The following is a 21730-nucleotide window of genomic DNA, read 5'->3' on the forward strand; positions in this document are numbered from 1 at the left end:
TGTTTCTCCCTCCTAAGTGCTGGGGCTCAGGTATATGCCACAAGGCCTGGATTATGTGGTACAAGGATCAAACCCCAGCACTTGTGTAGACAAGCACTCTATCCACTGGTCCCTCTTTCCCAGTGATGCTGTCTGAAGCCTTCACCTCTCTGCATGGGCATATGGACTGGCTGACCTAAAAGAAAATACAGATGCTGGCTGTCCCAGAAGTCCACACCCAGATGGAGTTTCAGGAAGAGAGCCCCCACAGAGCTGAGAGGTTCTCACTCCTGTCTCACTGTACCCTTCTGTGCCCCCAGAAAAGCTCTCCACACCCCCAAGCCCTGGGCCATGTAGATGTTGCCTTTGTTGCTATCTACGCTGGTCCTGAGTAAGACTGTGTCTCCACCACTTCTCTCTTGCTGGCTTTTAGTGGAGCTGAGACAGGCCCTATGATTCCCATAGCATTAGGATTACCTCATCTCACAGGGTAGCTGTAGTAAGTCGGACAAATCATCACCATCTCCATTACAAAGCCTTCTCAGCCCTTGGCGAGGGCAGAAAATTAATTCAATGGCTCTTACAAACCACCCAGCATAAATTTGAAGCACTCAGCTAAGGTTATTTACAAAGTAGAGTGGGAAGATCCATGGTCCAATCATCTTCCCTATGAGCTGTACAAAATGAAGGACCAGGGACTCGGCAGTTAGAAAGCGCACTTAGCATGCCTGAGGCCCCTGGGTTCAATCCCCAAGACCAAACAAACAAACAAAACAACAACAACAAGAAACACCAAAGATGTGAACAATGATGTTTTCCACTGTGGAGGTGCAACAGCCACCTCTGCACACAAACTTCCCAAAGGCCAGTGATACCACCACTAAGCTGTTGGTCTGCTCATCCAAGCTTTCCCAAACATCGCTTACCATTCAACCCCATGACTGGAATGCAGACCTGGACCCTCGTTTAGAGAGTCACGGTCTGGTTTTGGGCGGCAGGATGGGAGTACTGGGACTTGACACTGGGCTGGCACTTTGGGCTGTGCCTTCTCCACAGGTCGCAGCACAGGAGAAGCCCCCAACCGAGGAGATTGCTAAATACTGGGAATTACAACCAAAGCACACACAGCTAGAGGGAAGCTCATTTTAAAGAGGCTAAGCTGCTTTTGTTTTTTTCCCCCCCAAGAAGATGCAATAAGAGAAGGCCTTCATTTCTGGGAGTCCTTGCTCTCTTTTTCTGTCACCTCATGCTCCTGAGAATGGGGCATCTCAGGCCACAGGCTTTGGCGGGGTGTGCAGACATGAGCCAAGTAAACTTCTAGTTTAGAATTTCGTAGAGAATACAGCTCGCATGGGATCCATGCAAGAGGGAGTGCTGAATTTATTAGTGAGCACTTTCAGGATAAGACGTCATTCCTGCTCATCCTTTGCCATTTTCATAGGAGAAAACATAATAAAAGTGCTTTTCAGGTTAAATCAGTTTAGAAGTGTCACAAAGCTGGGCTGTAGAGATGGCTCAGTGGGTAAGAGTAGATACTGCTCTTTCAGAGGACCTGAGTTCAGTTCCCAGCACCCAGGGTATCCGACATCTCTGTGCTCACATGCGCATAACCGCTCATGGACACACATGCATACATACGATTTTTGAAGTTTCATGGAGAAAGTACACATTATTAACACACAAGGGTCCTTTACATCTTATCATAAAGCCTTCCTTCCAAAATAACCTCCATGACGAAGAGAAATGGAAGCAGACTCCCAGCATGCACCTCCTGGAGGTTAGGAGTTGAGCACATTCCTGATCCATGCCTTATTCCAACGTCGCCTCCGCTGATGCCCTGAGACTCATAATCAATCTCTTAGCATTCCAATTCATTAGGCAGTGCGTGTCAAAACTCTAAACACCGTCTACAGAGTAAAAAAATAAAGCAAAGGAAAGCAGAGCAAGAAGGCAGGTGAGATTGTTTCAGCCCGCAGCCTCAGGCTGGATGCCAGGAGCCGGTGAGTAGTAAGAGTCAGCAACAGACTCAGGGTCACGGCTAGAAAGGACCGCCTGCCGTGTCAGTCGGTGCACTCTCCCTGTCACGGCTTTCTCACATAAGTCACACCAAATGCTGGGCTGAAAAGTCCTAGTTGGTTTGATTCCAAGTCCCATCCCCCTTCTGCACAAAAATATTTACTACGCTCTTCACTGAAGAACAGGGGGGTGAGCACCGAACTGGAGGCCTGATAATAAACTGCCCTGTATAAGCTGAGTGCTCTCTTGAACCCACCAAAATGGTGATAGATCGGGCGGTCATTAACTCAAAGGGGATGATTCAAACTCTTCGTGCAGCCCAGCCCCGCCCGGCCCTGGGACTGACCCCTCCAGAGTGTCCACAGCCCTCATCCCTGAGAGCCAGCTCACTGGCTTCCACAGAGGGGCCGACCTTTTACCTTCTTGTATGCAGACCGGTCTGTCGCTTGGGATCCAGCCCAGGGTCCCGTTAAGATGTTTCATACACAGTCTCTTTGTGGAGCCCTTCAGTTTGAATCCGTCCTGGCAGTGAAATCGGGTTACAGAGCTTTCGAAAAAAACTCCTCCGCTGGGGGTCCTGAAGCCATTCTCTGGGACGCCTGGGTCAGCGCACACGTTAAGGTCATCGAACCCTACATTGAGAAAGAGGAAGAGAGAGAGAAAGAAGATACCTTGAATACTTCTCCAGCAACGATATTCCTGTGCCTTGGGCCACTCCAACTTATGGACAAAACTAAAAGCCTATCTGTGTCAACTTGCATTCTATTGTCTAGGAGAGGCCAAGGATGAGAAAGGCGCAGCTTTCTAAAAGCACCCTCAAAGGCAAGGCGTGGAGATGTCCAAGCTCTGCACGGACATCTACTGTTTCCTATAAAGTAAAAATGGCAAACCCACAAATCCTCACTGAGCAGGAATCAGGAACCGCTAAGCACAGCTCCATGCAGCTGGGGTTGGTGTGCCCACTTTCTATTGCCAGCACAGCCTGCGGGCACCAGCTCTGCTCTCAGATCCAGAAGGCACCACACAGCACTGGGGCTTCTCGAAATTCACCGGCTTCCACCTGCTGCCTGGATGCTGGACTCTCGAGGTAACTACTCCTCTTTAACACCCTGGATTGCTAAAGGTCCTCAGTCGTCGGTGACCCCCCTCACCTCATACGTCTGTGTGAGACTCACACTCTCTCCCCGCTGGCCTTCAGGGTCACTGCTCTGAAAGTCTCTCAGCACAGGAGGCACAGCGGTGGCAGAGCGTCCAAACCTCACTGTCAGAGCTCCCTCTGTGTAGAGATGATGAGGGACGGTGGAGGGAGGGAAGAGCTAAAAAGCACGCCGTGGGTAGGAGGGCAGCACCTGCACTTTACTCCCTAACTACGGGCAAGTCTGATATTACTTCAAAGCAACAAGACGCCATCCAGGAAAGTTGTCACATGATCGCTTCCAGTTTGCAAGTTTAGGCAAAGACCCTTAGATCATTGATGCTTCCCAGATAAAGTGTCTCATGACTTCCTTCCATCTGGAAGAATGCACATTCTCTTGGTGGGTCTGTAAGTCAGACGGAGCCAGTCTCTCTCTAATTTATCAGAACGGGGTACATGTGTGTGTGGGGGGGCACAGAAGGGCAAGAGGAAGATACCAGCCCAGAAGGTTGGGAAGCCTCTGAAAGGCCTGCACTTGAGTCCTTAGGAGAGTGGATGTGCCGGCCAGAAAAGAAGATGGGCGTCGTGGGTACAGATCAAGGGCATCCGTGGATGAAGACAGAGGACACTGGGACCACTGCCCGGACATCGGAAGGGACTCGATAAAACTTGTCTGCTGATGTTTAAAGAACGCAGTGAGCATGGACTTTGCTCTCTGGAGTCCAGTGTGAAGAGAACTCGGGAGGTAGATACCCTTGAAAGAGGGTGAAGGCAGAGTTTTTTATTGTTGTTGCATTAAAATGTTAAGAGAAAGCCAGACTCAGTGGCCACGCCTGGGATGCCAGCACCCCAGAAGCTAAGAGGGGGGGGGGGAATGTGTTACTGCAAGTTTGAGCCCAGCCCGAGTTATATGAGGGAGTTCCAGGTCAGCCTGGGATACACAGGAAGAGGCTGCCCTTCCTAAAATATTTTTTAAACAACAAAGATTTAAGAATATCGTACAACAAGAGGAACACCTCGGGGTGCAGAGGGTATTTATCTTCTGCTAACACAGAAGTGAGGTCTTGCCCACCTTGAATGAGGGAAGGATGCTTCATACAATGCAGGCCTCTCTAGAGTATACCCAGGAGGCCATCAGGGTAGTCTGGGCTCACCCCTCAAGGTTTTCCTCACTGTGAGAAGGAGTGCCGGTCTACTTATCTGTATCCTTGACTGGCCTGTGAAAGCCTAAGCAGGAGACTTGGCTTTCCTCATCTCCTCAGCATCCAGCATTGTGCACTGTATGTGGTGACCATTTCCACAAGCACCATTAGTGAAAGGTGATTGGCTGGGTGGATGTATAGATGGATGGTTAGATGTGTGTGGGCAAATGGATGGGTGGGTACATGAATAAGTAGGTGGATGGGTAGGTCAATAGATGGGTAGGTGGGTAAATGTGTGCATGGGTGGACAGATGAATATATGTATGTATGTGTGTGTATGTATGTATGTATGCATGCATGTATGTATGAGTAGATGGAGAGTCAAGAAGATTTGTGAACAGAATGGTTGAAAGATAGGTGTGTAAATGGATAGACATGAGTAGATGGATAGATGGGTAGATGGATGAATGGATGGGTGGGTAAAGAGGGGAGTGGTGTGTGGTTCTATGAATGGATGGATGGAACTGCATGCCAACTATTCTGCTAGACCCATTAGACAACCATCGCTTCCCACCATGGAGCAGTACTGTAGAGGCCAGAATCCGTACATGCCACAGACAAGGCGATGTGAGATGCTTTCTTTCCCTCAGCACTCTCACTTCCTCTCTCACATTCCTATGGACTATGAATCTTAACCTTCTTTCCTTTTTTTTTTTTCATGTCTTCCCTTGTTTTTCTTTTTTAGAAACAAGGTCTCATCAGGTAGCCTTGGCCGGCCTTGAACTTGCTAAATAGACCAGGCTGACCTCAAATAGACCAGAGATTTGCCTGCCTCTGCCTCCTGAACCCTGGGATTAAAGGCATGTGTTATCACGCCTAGCCCTTTGATTTTCTACGACCCCCAAATGTCTTAGCCAGTCATTACAGGGACAGGGGAGGCCTATGCTATGCCTTGCCTTGGGCATCTGTGCTCCCGTAATGCATGGCTTTTAGCCACTCACCCACACATTAGCACTGCTGCTGATTTGGGAGTCCCTCCAGCTGGCTACACCCTGTCCTCGGCCACAAAGATGTTCTCTTTCAGAGAAAGAGAGACTATTTCCCATCAGGAAAAAAAAATGACCTAATCCATCAGGAAAATCACTGTGCTAATAAAAAAATGATGAGAGCTTCATGAAAATTACAATGGGAAAGCGAGAAGTTCCTCAGATTTTTTTTCCTTCACTTTTTTCATGTGTGTAAAGCACAGGCCCCGCTAGCTAGCTTTCCACTTCCATTTGACCACAACTATCACGGCTGTGTTCCTTGTCCTGGTGAACGGCTAAAGATCTGCAGCGCCGCTGGCACAGAAGAGACGAGCAGGGAAAAGAGCCATCAGAAGACGGGATGGTGCAAAGAGAAAATATTCTTTATTTGGACAACTAATCCCATTGAGGAAGACAGTAATTTTCCAGGCCCGCTAGATCTCGGAGCCTTTGTTTCAAATTATCCCTTGGTGCATCAATTCCCAGCCCAGGCCATTTTTCTGCAGAGCCCTCTCTTAGTGTCCTTCGGTAATGATGATGATCGGCCATGTCTGATGACAGACCCATTAAGGAGTGGGCTGATGTAGGTATTCAGAGGCGTGGGAAATAACTTGTGTGCAGCTCCACTCAAATCATCTCTCAAGAATCTGCTTTCTTAAAGCCCAACATACTTCCTCCCCGTCCTTCAAATTCTGCTTACACTTTGGAACTCAATGGTCACAGCCTGGAGGGCAGAATGATTCCTGATTTGTTTGCTCTTGGGAGGAGAAAGAGGAGGGAGGGGAGGAGGAGGAGGAGGAGGAGGAGGAGAACAAGGAGGAGAGGGTGCTTCATTTCAAACAATCCTTGGCATCCCTCCTGGCCAATCCTACTACAGCCACTCTAGAGTATAGTGTGTGTATGCAAGACACACTCAGGTGTGACCTAGACTGGGGTATAGGGAGAACCCAGATGTTAGTCCCATTGTACAGGGACTGCTGTGTCATTTCTTTTGGGTGGGTTCAACCTGAGACTCTGGAGACCAAGCAGAATGGCCTGTCCTTGCAGTGTAAGGTGGCCTCGTCCAGTGTTACAGGCCTGGGCAGAGAGAGAAAGAAAAAGAGGAATGGGAAAGTATTTTTTCTCCCTAGCTGGCAGTCTTCAAGCTGGAATACCAGTCCTCTGCTTTGGGATCAGGACCCAACTCAGGACTTGCACCACCAGCTCTCCTGGATCTCTGGGAGATACAGGTGATGGATGGGGTGGGGTGCGGGGGAACAGGTGGGTGAATAGATGTATAGATTGCTGCTTCCTATTAGTTCTGTTTTGCTGCAGAACCCAGACTCATACAGGCTTCTGTGTGCATGCAACTTCCAACATGCAAATAACATGGACCATCCCTGCTTTGAAAGGTCGCTTCCCTCAGTGTCCTTGGGATCACATATACAGTTGATTCACTGAATGGGGCTAATGCCTGAACCCTAGGGTCTGGATAACCCAGATGGCCAGCCCCAGCCTGCAGTCCCCGCCGATGCCCACAGGAGTGGCTGTTCTGAGCCTCCCCTTTGGGTGTCAACATCATCTCTGGTGCTGGTTTTTCCTGTTGTCACAAGCTCGGATCAAGCCAAAGACACAATTGTAATTTGGACTCTGGTTCCAATGGCTCCCAGAATTCCTTACTTTTCTTTTTTCTCTGAACCCAAATCCACACGAGTAACAGGGATCAGGGGCCCCCTTATCTTTCCACACAAAGGAATGCATCAGGCCTTCTGTCTGATGATGAGGTCTTGACACTTCTGGCTTGGTTACTTCTGAGACTGCAGAAACCTAGTCGACATTTCTACTGTGAACAACATAAGAAGTCTTTGAAAAGGATCATAAAGATGAAAGAGGTATGAAAAGCAATCTTTTGGGCTATTATAGCTGAAAAGTCATATTCTAGAAAGGAAGAGTGTATCAAATGTAGCCAAATCAATTTAGAGCCAGGGCTGGGTTTCTATTTCTTTGTAAACTGCTCTATGGCTCTATAGGGGAAGAAACAGGATATAGACACAAAAATTGATTTTGTATGCATTTCTTTAGCGAGAGGGTATTGGGCAAGCAAGGAGGAGCCATCCCTGCAAAATTAAACAGGTATCTTTGCAGGTATTGAATAAAACTAAGAGCAATATCCAAGCCTTACCCCCACTTGACTTACTGTAGACCCAGTTGTCCTTCAAATCACCTGCAAGGTCACTGAGTGACTCTGTGGTTAAGAATGTGAGGCTAAAGGACTGGTGCAGTCACCCTTGTGGCTAACAGCCAGACCCAAGCTTCTGACTCAGTCTGGTAACTCCTGGCACTAATGGTGCTGTCTCTGCTTGTTTTTTTTTTTTTTTTTTTTTTTAATCTCATCAAACTTTAGTTTGCAAATGACTCAAGGTTTTGTGACAACCTCAATTCTTAAACGCTTGGGAATCTTGCATATTAAAGTAGGGCTGAGCCAACAATATTACTGGGCTATTTGATGACTGTGTATCACACAATCTTCACGGTTTCCCCAAAGCTGACCCTTTATCACAGCTTCTCAGTGGGAGGAGGCCAAGGAAGCTGGCTTGTCACCCAAGACATCTAAGAATTGACAAAGTGAGCCATTGAACATGTCCTGGCCACAGCAGAGGTCCATGGTCTACTTCTGATAATGAGGATGTCCTTGGGGAAAGCCTAATCCTGAATGGTGGCTGCCCAAGATGGACAAAGCCCCATAGGGTGACTACCCTCACACATCAGAAAGCAAAGATCTCTGGGTTTGCAGGGGTCTCCTGAATACTCAGGTTCTCTCCGCCCCCCACATCTTCCCGTAGGTGAAAGCTTGCCTTTTCCCCAGCACAATGGCATCAGTACCAACACATGGACAAAGCTGCTTGAAAACAACCTGAACAGGAAACTGCCTCTGTGCTTCAAGAAAGAACTGCACCGGGACGGTCATCCTGCGAACCACAGAGAAAAAAATCTTCAGAAGGCCTTTCGGTGTTTTAAAGCTCTGCAAGCTTATTCATGTACTAAGATGACCCACAGTGTCCCGAGACCTGCACACGAGGGTGACACACTCCTTCCTCCCCTGTTACCATCCTCACTTTCCCCTACCTCAAAGCTCCCGCATTCTCAGAACAATCTGGGCTTATTTCTCTAAATGAACACATGTATTGACATCCTGTCTTTTCCAGGATTAGATCAATGTCCATAAACCACTCGAGCTGGTATATGTCTATGCCGCGGAATCCACAATGAGAGCAGAGAGGGAGGCAACATCAAAGAGATAACCCTGAGTTACAGCACATGAAGCCCAGTCTTTCCCGCCAATATTAAAAAAAACAAAAACAAAATGCTCCTGGACATGGGCAGTCCACTAACACAGGAGCAGCTGGCATGACCAATTTCTAGCCACCTTGCAAGGGATGACACTTTGAGGCTATCCCTGGCCTGCCCTCCCCACCAGCCCTTTAGAGTTCCTGGCTGCCACACACACACACACACACACACACACACACACACACACACACACACACACACACAGTGTCGGAGGTTTCCCCTAAGTCAGACTCCAGAGAGGCTCTTCACAATCAGGAAGTCTGTCCTGAGCCAAGACCAGATCCTAACATCCAGGGGACTGGCTTCCTTAGCGTCAGGTTTTCCAACGAAAAGGAACTGGGGCTAAACCAGTCTACCTGCAGAGACCCGGGGAGACCTCGCCAAGAAGAGGTGGCGTCTCCAGGAGCAGCTCCTGAGAGACAGGGCGGGAGACAGAGGTGTGTGCTTAGAATGCCAAGGGCAATCACTGGGAAGATGTGACTTGCTTTATAATACATCTCTTGGACAAATTTCCATGATAAGATTATTAAGTGCTTCTTGGCCTCCCGTGTTCCGGGACAAACAATCTCCACGTCTGGCAGAATTTCAGCTTCGGTTTTAAAAAGAAAAGAGAAAAAAAAAGGGGGGGGGGGAGAAAAGTGTTTTTAAATAAGAGAGATAAGGAAGGAAAATTGTGTTCCGTTTATATTATTTATTCTGTCAACAAATGGTGCTTGGTGGAGAAGAGGTGGGTGCTGAGAGGCAGTCACTCACCCAACAGCAGGGAGTGAGACCTCTATCCACGAGCTCACTGAGTTTTGCTGTGGGTTGTCTCTCCTCCCTCCGATCTTCCCCCTCCCCCCTCCTGTTTTTGCTTTGTTTGCTTTCCTTCTTGTTCTTTTTTGGGGGCATGGGGGGCAACAGATTTACCTATAAAATGCTGACAGTCCTTACTAGGCAAGAGTTCTACATACCCCCCAATACCCCCCAAGGCCTATTTTTAACTTTCATGAGAGACAAGATACCACCGGCTCATCCAAGTTGGCCGTAAGCTCACTCTGCAGCCCAAAGAGGCCTTGAACATGAGATCCTCCTGCCTTGGCCTCCCCAGAGGGTTCAGAGACTTTCATCCCAGGCTTGGCTACAAGCAACACTCCTCAGAAATAAAGTGAAACAGACGATGAGAGGTCAGAGTTCTTCCTACGGGCAAGGAGAGCGGGTGGGGGGGTGTGTGAAGATGGCTCTGTGTGGTTTTCCGTTGCTCTGTGCAATCGTGGCCTGCTTGCAGTCTATATTGCTTTCAGAGACCGCAACCAGAAAGGTTAGACAAACCGCGGCATTTGACACCACAGCCACAGCAGGAAAAGGCAGCATATTTACTTGAAGTGATGTAAGCTTGAATGGAGGGCTAAAGGTCATGGAGTGAGAGTACATGCTTTGAAGCCAGCTCTGTGGTTTTCTAGCTGTGTAAGTTTGGGTAAGTTTCTTAACCCTTCTGTGCCTTTAGTTTCTTCTCTATAATGGAAGTGTTGTAAGAAAGGTCTCTACTATCCCCACTACCGTGAGATGTAAATGTATACAAAGCAGCGAGTAGCAGATGACAAGCTGCTACGTTGCTCACAGTCAACAAGTTCCTAAATTAAAGAGCATACGGCTTCATGCACAGGGGTCTACCTCTCTCCCTCCAGCCACCTCAGCACACTCAAGCCTATCCTCGCCCTGAACTGACCCTGTGAACATGAGTGTTGCACTTGAACAGCAGAAACTTACAGCGTCCTTCCCTTGGCCAAAGTGCTGAGCTATGGCAATGTTCACGGTGACACACAGACCTGTGGGGAATTGAGCTCAAGGTTCTTTCAGAGCACAGCTGGGACAGGGACCATCAGGGGCAGCAGCGTTTGGTGCACCGAGGGCCGTGGCCTTTTTTGCAGAGACAGTAGCCAGGTTCCGTGGAAGATGGCCCCTCTCAGGGTGAGCAGGCACCTTCTGAAACAACTCCTGACTTGGGCACAAGGCGAACAGAATCCCAAACCCAACCAAGCACGTAAACACCAAGATCCCGGGACATACTAGAAAGAGCTTGGAGCGGAAGAAGAGAAGGGGTCGGAACAGTTTCCAGTGGGACATAACACAGCAACCAAACCTTAACGACAAAGAAACCCAAGCTACTTCAAAGGAAACACAAGGCTCCCACACTCCTTGTCCTGCCTGTGAACCTGGTTCAGTCGTCCCATACTTCAGCATGCTCCTAATTACATGCTTAAAGAGTATCCGCGACAAAGGACAGTGCCTGCTGCCATTTGTTGGTCTGACCAGATTTTTTTCTTTTCTTTTCTGAAAAATCAGTAGCCCTTGGGAGATACTGCAAAGGGCCAGGAGAAACCCTGGCTAGTTTCCATAGTGATATTTCTGCCACCCTGCAGCGGCAGCACGATTTCGTCATTTATTTTAGTGGACTCTCACTAAGGAGACACCACTTAAACTTGGTTTTCTGAAGGTAACCACAAGTGTTGGGATGGAGGACTCATCAGCAAGGGCTGAAAGCACAACATCTGGATTGCATTTCCCAGAAACTACTCGCAACGCCCCACAAGTGAGCATGTGCGCAGGATATCTGGATGCTAATCAAGTTAGGTAGCATCTCCCCGAGAAACAGTGGGGAGGTTTTAACGTTTCAAGGAACACCCAGAGATGAATAGAAAGTTGGCTATGTCTGAGCAAGTGTAAACATCGCAAAAATAAGTCTTAATGGCATAATTTAGACTTGATTAAAATGGATAAAGACCACAGATGTGGATGTCAGCGCCGTCCCCATTTGATGCCAGAACTGATATTTTCCCCCTCTTGATTTAATTCGCTTTGATTACCCAATTATTCCTAAGTCTTTCATTCAGTTTCGGATCCAATAAAACTGATCACAAAGCTAACTCATAATGTGATTTTCCACTGCAGTCTCCTGATACTGCCCCGTGAGAGCTCAGCCAGCAATGCAACACAGTTGTGCCAGACTGTGACATCCCAGTATGGAACAGAGCATCCACCCGCACCCAGGTGACACAAAGTAAGCGCTGAGCTCCGGCTAGCAGGAGAGGCATGCTTTGTAGTTGACATCCACTGTAGAATCAGCTGTGCGGGCATCGGAGTGAGGTGACGGAGTTTTAGAGAATGCGTTATATTACTGAGAATGATGCAGGTTGCATGTCTAGCTAGCTCTTGACCTTGGATACATAACTTGGTAATTTCTAGTTGCAATATTTTGTTGAAAATGGTTTCTGGGGTCCATTCCATTTCTAAAAATCTCTTCCTTTCGCTGTGAGGTAAGGTTTCACGTAGTCCAGATTGGCCTTAAGCCTCCTACGCAGCTCAGGGTGACCTTGACTTTCTGACCCTCTTGTCGCTGTGTCCCAAGTGCTAGGATGATAGGTGTCCACTACCAAAGCTGACTTGAGATGCCATGCGCCCCCCACACCCCCGGCATGCTAAGCAAGCTCTCTACCAGAAAGGCCACAGCCCTCTAGTCTTCTTGATAACTATGGGTAACAATCTCCCAGAATATAAGTCCTTAGACCAGCGTCTTGCCACTCATAGGCCAGGATCCCTTTTGGGGGGTCAAACGACCTTTTCACAGGGGTCACCTAAGGCCACCAGAAAAAAAAAACAAGATTATATTACGATCATAAATGTAACAAACTTACAGTTATGAAGTAGTATGGTTGAAGGTCACCACAATATGGGGAACTATATTAAAGGGTCACAGCACTAGGATGGTTGAAAATCACTGGCTTAGAACAACACAGCCCAGAAGACACAGAAGACAATTCATTAGAAGCTCAGCAGGCAGAGGGTGTGACATACAGCAGAATGTAATCTTAGGATGCCTGCAGTTGTTTTATGTTGTTTGTAAAATTAAAAATGTCCTTCTTTTTTTTTTTTTTTTCGAGCAACAGCTTTCAGACACTACCAAAACACATTTCCCACATGTACACAGCCTCACAGTTTACAGAGCGTTTTACACACACAGTCTTGTTTCATCCCAAGGCATCCCCCAGGAGATCTCTCCAACAGTTTGATACCATTAGCTCTCACAGTCACTTTAGAAAACCCAACTGTTAGCAGCGACAACTTTCAAGCCGTCCTTTTTTTTTTTTTTTTTTTTTTTTAAACAGGGCTGCACTCGCCTGGCCTCAATAGTTCATTCACAAAGTGCAGTAGAAGTCAGTATGTGAGCTTTTTAATCTCTCTACTCTCTCAAGTGTCTGTGTCCGTGTCCATGTGTGTGTGTGTGTGTGTGTGTGTGTGTGTGTGTGTGTGTGTGTGTAAGAGGTCATTAGTAAGCTCACCTAACTAAATAATCAGATTATAAACAGGAATGGTTTATGTTTCCTTAAACTCTGAGAAGTTCCAGTCTGTGATTGGCAGGTCTTTATAGTACGTGTGTATTGGGGGCTGTGGGGGCGGGGAGGGGGACAGTGGAAACGTTGCTCATCTCATGGTAATGAGAATTGAAATGGGGTGTAGGGACCAGGAGCTCAGCATCCCCTTCAAGGGCACAGTCCATTGACCTAACTGCATCCACCCAGGTCCCACTTCTTCAGGGTTCCAGTGCGCCCCCCCAGTAGTGCTAAGAGCTGGTCACTAAATACAGACGTCCTTGAGAGACAGTCAACATCCAAACTGCAGCAGCTTGTGAAATCAAAGACGGACAAATGTGAGACACCCGCCCTCTCTAAGCCCAGGCCGCCCACCGGCAGCGAACCTCATCAACATGGTGCTCAAGTATGAGAAGAGAAATCTGGTGTTGTTGTTGAACTTTCTTTTCTTTTAAAATTTTATGTGCATGGGTATTCTGCCTGCGTGTGTATCTGCGTACTGAGTGCATTCTGCCTGCCTGTGTATCTGTGTACTGTGTGCATTCTGCCTGCCTGTGTATCTGCGTACTGTGTGCATTCTGCCTGCGTGTGTATCTGTGTACTGTGTGCATTCTGCCTGCCTGTGTATCTGTGTACTGTGTGCATTCTGCCTGCCTGTGTATCTGCGTACTGTGTGCATTCTGCCTGCGTGTGTATCTGTGTACTGTGTGCATTCTGCCTGCCTGTGTATCTGCGTATCTGTGCATTCTGCCTGCCTGTGTATCTGTGTACTGTGTGCATTCTGCCTGCCTGTGTATCTGCGTACTGTGTGCATTCTGCCTGCGTGTGTATCTGTGTACTGTGTGCATTCTGCCTGCCTGTGTATCTGCGTACTGTGTGCATTCTGCCTGCCTGTGTATCTGTGTACTGTGTGCATTCTGCCTGCCTGTGTATCTGTGTACTGTGTGCATTCTGCCTGCGTGTGTATCTGTGTACTGTGTGCATTCTGCCTGCCTGTATATCTGCGTACTGTGTGCATTCTGCCTGCGTGTGTATCTGCGTACTGTGTGCATTCTGCCTGCGTGTGTATCTGTGTACTGTGTGCACACCTGGTCTCTAAAGAGACCAGAAGAGGGTGACTGTGTTATATCACCCGAAAGTCAAGTTACAGACAGACGTATGAGGCCACATTGGTGCTGGGTACTGGACCCAGGGCTACTAGGAGAGCAAAAAGTGCTCCTAACTGCTGAGCCATCTCTCCCTTTGCTTTGTTTTCTTTCAGGATGATAAGTCAGGGGAAATTCTTCCACCACCTACCCAAATTCATCATCAAAACTACCCATTACCACCTTCCCCTTTGATTTGGGGGTTGTTCTGGGTTGAAGCAGCAACCATTACGTCATTGTTTCTTAACCAGCTACGGGATACATGGCAGCAGAGCTTTTATTGGAACACGGAGGGGCAATTTATTTAAATAATGTACACTAAGTAACAGGTTTTTATCACCTATCTCCCTTTTAGGCTATTTGAGCCTTTACGAAAAATATTCTGAAAACTACACAATAGGCATGCAGATATAGATAGAAATTATTCAGAAAGTCATCTTGGACCTCGTCTTAAGGACTGTCCTTGTTAAACAAGACAACACACAAGCAAGACATACAGCTGGCCATGTAAGCTCGTACAGCTCCAAGGAACAAAGGACTACAACACGGGGGCAGATCCTGCATCCGCAACCCTTCTCCAGGGACAGCAGAGCAGGTCTCCATGAGACAGTAACACTGCCCACTGCAGCTGTGGGTGTCCTGACCTGAAGGCACTGCACCCGCAACCAGTGCCAAATGTCCAGAAGACAGTAGCCATGAACGAATAACATGGAAATAAGAGGGAGGCAGAAGGATGTCCAAGTAAGGACAGCTAGAAGGATTCACTCAAAGACACTTGCTGAGAATGCAGCTCTCTTTTATGTGGCTATTAAAAAAAAACTACGGAGAATACTATTATTCTGATGCATAAAAGAAATTGTGTGTCTTCCTCTTGTGAGGAATTATGCCAAAACACCACAAGGTAAAAGCGTTTAAAAAATGAAATGAAGAGAAATGAAACAGACGTCGCTGCAGCCGACCAACAGGGGTTCAAGGCAAAAACCAACATAAAGAGAGACGCTACACACAGGCCATTCCCAGCCACTCGGAAGATGCCTGCACCACCCGTACAGCGCTTTGTCAGCAGAAGAAAGCTGGGTCTCAGGGAGCAGCAAGTGGCCAGCACAGTGGCAGCTGGGGAAATTGGAACCACAGGGCTTGTGCGGGGTCAACTCAGGGGCTAGAAGCATGCTCAAAAATGGGGAAGGGGGTATAAATAAGAATAAGTACCATACGGATGGCCTGAGACTTCCCAAAAGAGCACTGCGCAACTTGCTGGCTGGATTATGTGAGAAATACAACAATATCAAGTTTTTCATGGTTTCTACCTTAAGCCTCATTCTTGACGTGGGTGTTCGCTGTTAATAGGGAGAAGCAAATTTAAGGGGCTAGTCGTTTGGGACAAGCTTTCTCGTATCCAGTGCAGAGCTGACTAGCCTTATTCTGTCTTCCACAGGACTTGGGTAACCTGGTTTCTGGCATGTGACCCCTGAGGCTTATAGAGTTGCCACATGAGCTGCTGCACAAGAGCTCTGCCCCTGGGTCTGGCTCCTGGGACGGTTCTGGGGCATGCCCAGGTCTAGCAAGTACACCTCACTTGTGACCTACAGGTGACCAACTGGAGGCCATTCTCCAGTGTCGCCCACTTTATTTTTTCACCAAGTCCTGTGGCCCGCAAGGCCATACCACTTTCTTAGGCTAGACAGCCCTGGGCAGTGCTTTTAACCACACTGGCCGGTGAGCGCAGACCGCTTATTGTTTTCAGAACTGGAAATCCTTGTATAAAACTACCTTCCCACAGAAGTTCCCCAGGAGCACCTGTACAGGAAGTGCTGAGCTGAGGAGCTGTGCACAGGACACAAAGTCCTGAACCCACTAAAAATATGCTTTTGAAGAGCTTCCGGTTGCTAAATGTTACCTGGCTACAGGGCAATTTCCCGTATTTGTATTGACTACCCCAAACGATACATAGCAGGAGTTTTAAATTTTATGTTTGTTCATTGTTTTAGATGTATGGGCACACACGCACACACCATGGCATGCAAGTGGAGGACAATGTGTAGGAGTCAGTTCTTTCCTTCCACCATGTGGGGCCTGAGGACTGAACTCAGCTTGATAGAAAGCCTTTACCCATCCAGCCATCTTGGGGGCCTAGGGTCTTTTTTTTTAATATGGAAAAAATATGCAACATATATGAAAAATAAATTGAAGGCTCACTGGTGATTTTTCTATTTTTTTTTATACATCTCTGAGTTACTCACACTGTCTACAATAAACAGTTATAATCAAGAGGCAAATGCTATTTTTCAATGAACTCCACAGCACAAAATGTTAAATTGGGGGCGGGGGTTGGGTAAGAAATGTGGAAGTCTACAGACACACACAGTCCTCAAGACCCCAAACATGAAGAAGCAGCCAGTTTCTCCAGACGGGCAGAGGCCCAGCGCCACTCTGCAGGGTATTAAATTCTACAGAGGCTCCAGAAAATAACATAATGTCCCTTTAGTGGCTCCCCTAAATCATCTCCCTGCCTGAGAGAAGCACCGTCTCGCTCAGGACGCTGAAAGGCTGCAGCTATGGGAGAAGAGCTGTGACATTCAGAAGGCAGCTGGGTGCTTTCTGGCCCTCCTCCCCACAAGGGTCACCTGCATACTGAGGATAAACAGTGCTGGGTGGGGGCCAGGAGACTCGGACAGGGACAGCACAGATGGATTTGAGGAAAGAGCAGCTGCCTGGTGAGGGGGGGCATTGATAATGAACCGCTACACGCTATCTGAAGCCACGTAATTTCCTAAACACTGTTTCATAAATATGCTGTCAGTGGAGTTTCCTAGGAATGGAGATAAATCAGAAATGGGGAGGTGAAATACCTCTAGTTCCTCCCCCACCCCAACCGCCCTCCTTCCCCTCCCCGAGCAAATAGCCTTTGCTGTGGTTTTAGCTGAAATCCTACCTGGAGTTCTGATAAAGGGAGAGGAGGCTACAAACAATGCCACATGTTCTTTGGGTAGCCTGTGCTGCCAAGACGCAGCTTCTTCTCAAATATGTGAATAAAGAAACAAATAAGTAAAAGCCACTAAAGGGTACTGAAGCATCAGTCCTCTTTGCTTGCAAATTTTGGTCCAGATTCATGGTTGAAATGGTATGCATTAGCTGTGATGGACGCAGCGTGCCTGAGCAGCCACAGGCCAGAATAAATGAAGATGAACGCAAGGGGGGCATTGCGGGTTCTTGTTTGCTCAGAAATGTGCTCAACATTTTCTTCTGTTATGTTCTTCTTGCAAAATAGTAAGAGAGAGAGAAAAAAATCTCCCAAACCTCTGACACAGAACCAGATAAGTCCTTTTTTTTTTTTCTTCTGGTGTCAAAATGTAGGCTCTGCTAACATTATAAGCCAGAAAAGAAAACAGAAGGGTGTGCAGGAAGAACGCAGGTGGAGAGAAGACATGCAGTGGGTTTCTGTCTGTGCTATGCTCCTGCCTCACACCCTCACACTCAGCAGTATGCTAATTTGCTTGCGGAGCTCCATTCACTCCCTTATTTCATCTTGGATATTAGTCCTGGCACCTCTACCTGTGCAGAATTATTAATTAGCAGCCAACGGGATGATAAGAAATCACGCGCTCTACTCACACGGCTAATGGTTCAGTTCATGAATGGTCGCTCAAAACGTTTTCAGCCAGCCAATCTGAGAGAGCATACGGTTTTGGTTAAAGTGGAGGACCCCTGGACTCTGCAGGCCCCCACATCCCTACCTTGAGCTGCCGTGCAAATGAGATTGCTGTAATTTCAAAGTTCGATAGGAAGAAAATGAAGCAGATGCTATTTAATTTTTTTATGGTGCCCAATTTTGTCTCATTAGCTGGCAGGATAGACTGGGAGCCGAATGCAGGCCTCCATCCTTCAGGGCACACACAAAAGGTTGCACTGAACCACTCACTAGGGCTCTCTGGGGGATAAGGACTGGCTGGCTGGTGCTGCGGAAGGAGCACCTGGCTTCTAATCCCAGCCTCTAGGCTGGTCCCATGCCCTTGGAGACACATCAACTTCAGCCAATTATAGAAGCTTCCAGAGATTTGTTATCTAATCTACACAGCCTGGAAACTTGGAATGGCTATTCCATGGGGTTAGAAGCATGGCAAGGGCCCCTAGAGCTGCTTAGAAAATTCAGAAAGGCGACTCAAATAAAACTGAAAACATGTCTGTCTGGGCTCAGAGATACAACTATGAGGCCGGCCGCCCTTGTTCAGAGCATCAAGGAAAATCACTCTATTTGCTCTGTCTCTACTTACAAACTTATTCAGGAGCCAGTGAACTGACAGCTGAGAAAAGGAAGGAAAATAAATAAATTAATTTAAAAAATTAATTCCAGGTAGTTTTCACCTTAGGAACATGATAACATCACCTGGTGACATACCACAGGACCCCCTAAAGTGAACAGACTACTTTATAGAGTAAGAAGAGCTGCGGAGGACCAAGGAGCAAACACCTACACCCCTGGGCTGCATTGTATAGAGAGGCTGGAAGCCTGAAACCTCAGAGCTTTGCAGCTGGTGCCTGAAGTCTGAGGCCTTGGCCTGTAGAATCTGCACTCACTGTTGAGGTCACAACTGCACTGCAAGCCCTGGACGGTGACAGACGGGACCAGTGATCCGGATCAGGATTTGGACTAGCACCCCAGTTTGGAGGCGGGCTCTACCATCACTCAGCTTTGCCACACCAGGCTATCGACTGAGCTTTTCATATTTCCCTAAACCCAGTCTCCCAGCTGGCACAATGGAGAACACAGGGCAATGGGAATTGGAGGAAATATTCTTAGTCCTAAACAATCTGGGTTAAAAATCTCGATGTTGGCAAAGCTGGAAGCTGGTGAATCTATCCCTTGCTTTTTTAATCACCTGGAAGTGTCGACGTTGTCGGACCAGGGAGTCAGGAGAACAGTAAGTGATGTAGACAGATCTCAAAGGCAGATAGTTCACAGATGTTCCAGAAATCTCTCTGAACAGGGTTTCTGGCAGGTTCTCTACCAGCTGAGAACTTTCTCTCCCAGAACACAGGGTGGTTCGTGTTCTCTACTCAAACGGAAAAGGAGCTGAGGGAGTGGGGCCCTGGGACCACCATTGTATTTTATTTACTTATTTATTTATTTTTGCAATTCCAGGTAAACATTCATTTGACACATTGTGTGTGTGTGTGTGTGTGTGTGTGTGTGTGTGTGTGTGTGTGTCTACTAAAAACATCAACAAAAAGGCTTGAGGGAAGAGATCTGACCACAAGGGAGGCTGAGCCTTAGGAAGAGAGGCTGAATTTTGAGAACTAGACGCCGACTGAAAGTGACCCACCCCAGGATTAGAAGTCCTGGCTGCGTAGGAAAGGGATGCAGGAGCCACACAGCTTGGCTTGAAAGCCTGCATGTGTAATCCATGGCAGGTTTTCCCAAAGGCCTCACGAAATGATGGGAACCATCTCAGGAAAGACTCTGCAGTGAGAAGGGGAGGTTGGGACCCCCGAAGGGCTGAGAGGCTCCTTCCTACCCTGCAGGCTGGGTGAAGAAGCTCAAGGTGGTAGGTCCTGTGACCAAAGCCTTCATGGAAGGGCACCGAGGTGGGCAGGGATGGATATGGCACAGTGACAGCATGGAAGAGTGAGACAAACCCAACATGCAAAATGCCTTGCGAGTATCTAAGCACCAAGAAACAGTAAGGGAGGCAGGAAAATAGAGAGATTCTTCTCTGCGTTTATAGCAGGATCCTGACACCAGCACAGGCTAGGTGCTTTGGGGAAAAAGGAGGAGAGGACATGGCTCCTTCACGACATTCTAGCTACTACCTTGAATATGGCTTAAAGGGTCTCTCTACCTGTGCTAGTTTTATCATTGCCGTGGGGAAAAAAAGCCTGCTAAAAGCAACTTTAAAAAGTAAGGGTTTATTTTGGCTCACAGCTCAAGGGTACAGACCACCACAGCTGTCTGTAAGTCATGGTAGCAGGAACCAAGGCAGCTAGTCAGTCACACCAGGAAGCAGAGCTGAGAGGAAGGCTAGAGTTTGGTTCACTTCCTCCTTTTTATGCTGCCCCAGCGCCCCCTTCCCCCCAACCCACCACCTGCCTGGCTGTTTTCAACAGTGGCACAAGGCTCCACTAACTCACTTAAGGTCACAGGGCCAGGATGGGAATGCTGGTCCTCCTGATAACACACCTCCATCTCTTAAGGTCTTAAAGCACAACTGCTGGCTGGTCAAAGAAGTGGGGGGGGAAGTGTCTAAAACACAGGGGCGCATCCAGGGGCAGGTGGGGGCTTGGTGAAGATAGAGGTCCACCAGTCAGATCTTGTAGGGGGCGTCATTAGCCAGGAGTAGGAAGAGAGGGGAAGGCCTCCCAGTGAGCAGTGTGCTCTGCAAGTCTCAGACTTCAGCCTCGTTCTGGAGAAACCTTATTTTGAATTTTCACTTAGCTTTTCAGAAAGTTCCTGAGGAAACCCTGAGAAGTGGCCCTCGCTAGTAGCTCCTACGGTCTCTATACCCAGAAGGCTTTGGTGACTGCTGTTATTCTCACATCAGTGTTGCTCACAAAGGCCGGAAGGCTGAGCGGTCCAGATCAACACTGCTGTGGCTGCAGAGAGGTTCAAGTGTCACCAGACCTCTTTCCACCTGGCCTACCTGGTGCACAGATCAGAGTGCGCATCCTGACACCCCCACCAGGCTCGGGGCAGCGACCCCTCCACACACTCTCTGCAGCTCCTTGTGCACCCGTGCAGAGCACACTGACAACGCTGGCTGCCAGCATCGGCTGCCAGCAGAAATCCAAGAGTGCCCTTTCAACCAACCTCTTTCCAAGCTGCATGTTAACCCATCATTTTCTGTTTGTCTACAGAACAGGGAGTTTGATGCTGGCATTTCCAGCTTGCAAAGGAAACAAGGTTGCCACACGCTCAGAATCCTCAGACCTTTGTCTCTGCTGAAGTGTTTCTGGGAGCTGGGACAGTGGGGGTAGGCAGGGACCTGAAAGCACCTGGGTCTGGGCTGGAATCCAGCCCTGCCACTTCTGAGCAATGAGGCTTTAGGCAGACATTTTCCTCTTATACCTGTTTTCACTTCAGCAAAGCCAAGTGAGGACAGACTTGTAGAACCCGCCCCGGAGCTAGCGTGATACCTCTGTACGGCTGTCTCTCTTGAGCATCCAGCCTGCTTCCCTTTGTCCCTCCTCAGCCAGGAGAGATTTTTTTTCCTTTTATGATTTATTCTAGGAACTCCATTTCTTTTCCTAAATGTAATATCGCATGTCTAAAGGAGTCAGCGGGTCCCAGGTGGCATCTGCATTGTCCTTTTGCAATGTCATCATCAGAGGGGGGAAAGGTGGAAACTAGATGGCTTTTAAGCAGTCCAGTGCCTGTAAGCTAGACTGGGGTCTTCCCAGAATCAAGCCGGGATGTGGGAGCCGCGCTTATTACCAATGCTGCGTCCTTTGCTTCCCGGGTCTGCACGGGCATCTGGCTGGACACAGGTAGTGGAGACATATGATCTCTTGTGGGCTGGGGAGATGGCTCAGTTAGGAAACTGTTTGCCCTGAAAGCACCATGACCTGAGTTCAACTCCCAGAACACACATTAACAATGCCAGGAGCAGCGGTATGT

At 48.1% G+C, this 21730-nt stretch overlaps 1 protein-coding gene across 1 annotated transcript in view; it reads right to left on the bottom strand.

Moving 5' to 3' along the window:
• SUSD4 (sushi domain containing 4) overlaps positions 1–21730 on the bottom strand; it is a 117830-nt gene that overhangs the window by 53299 nt on the left and 42801 nt on the right. The window contains exon 3 of the mRNA XM_084797349.1: positions 2415–2627. Coding sequence (XP_084653475.1) covers positions 2415–2627 — 213 coding nt within the window. The remainder of the gene's footprint in view (positions 1–2414; positions 2628–21730) is intronic.

The sequence above is a fragment of the Acomys minous genome (genome assembly GCF_964271855.1).
Source record: "Acomys minous genome assembly, chromosome: 1".
NCBI lineage: Eukaryota > Metazoa > Chordata > Mammalia > Rodentia > Muridae > Acomys > Acomys minous.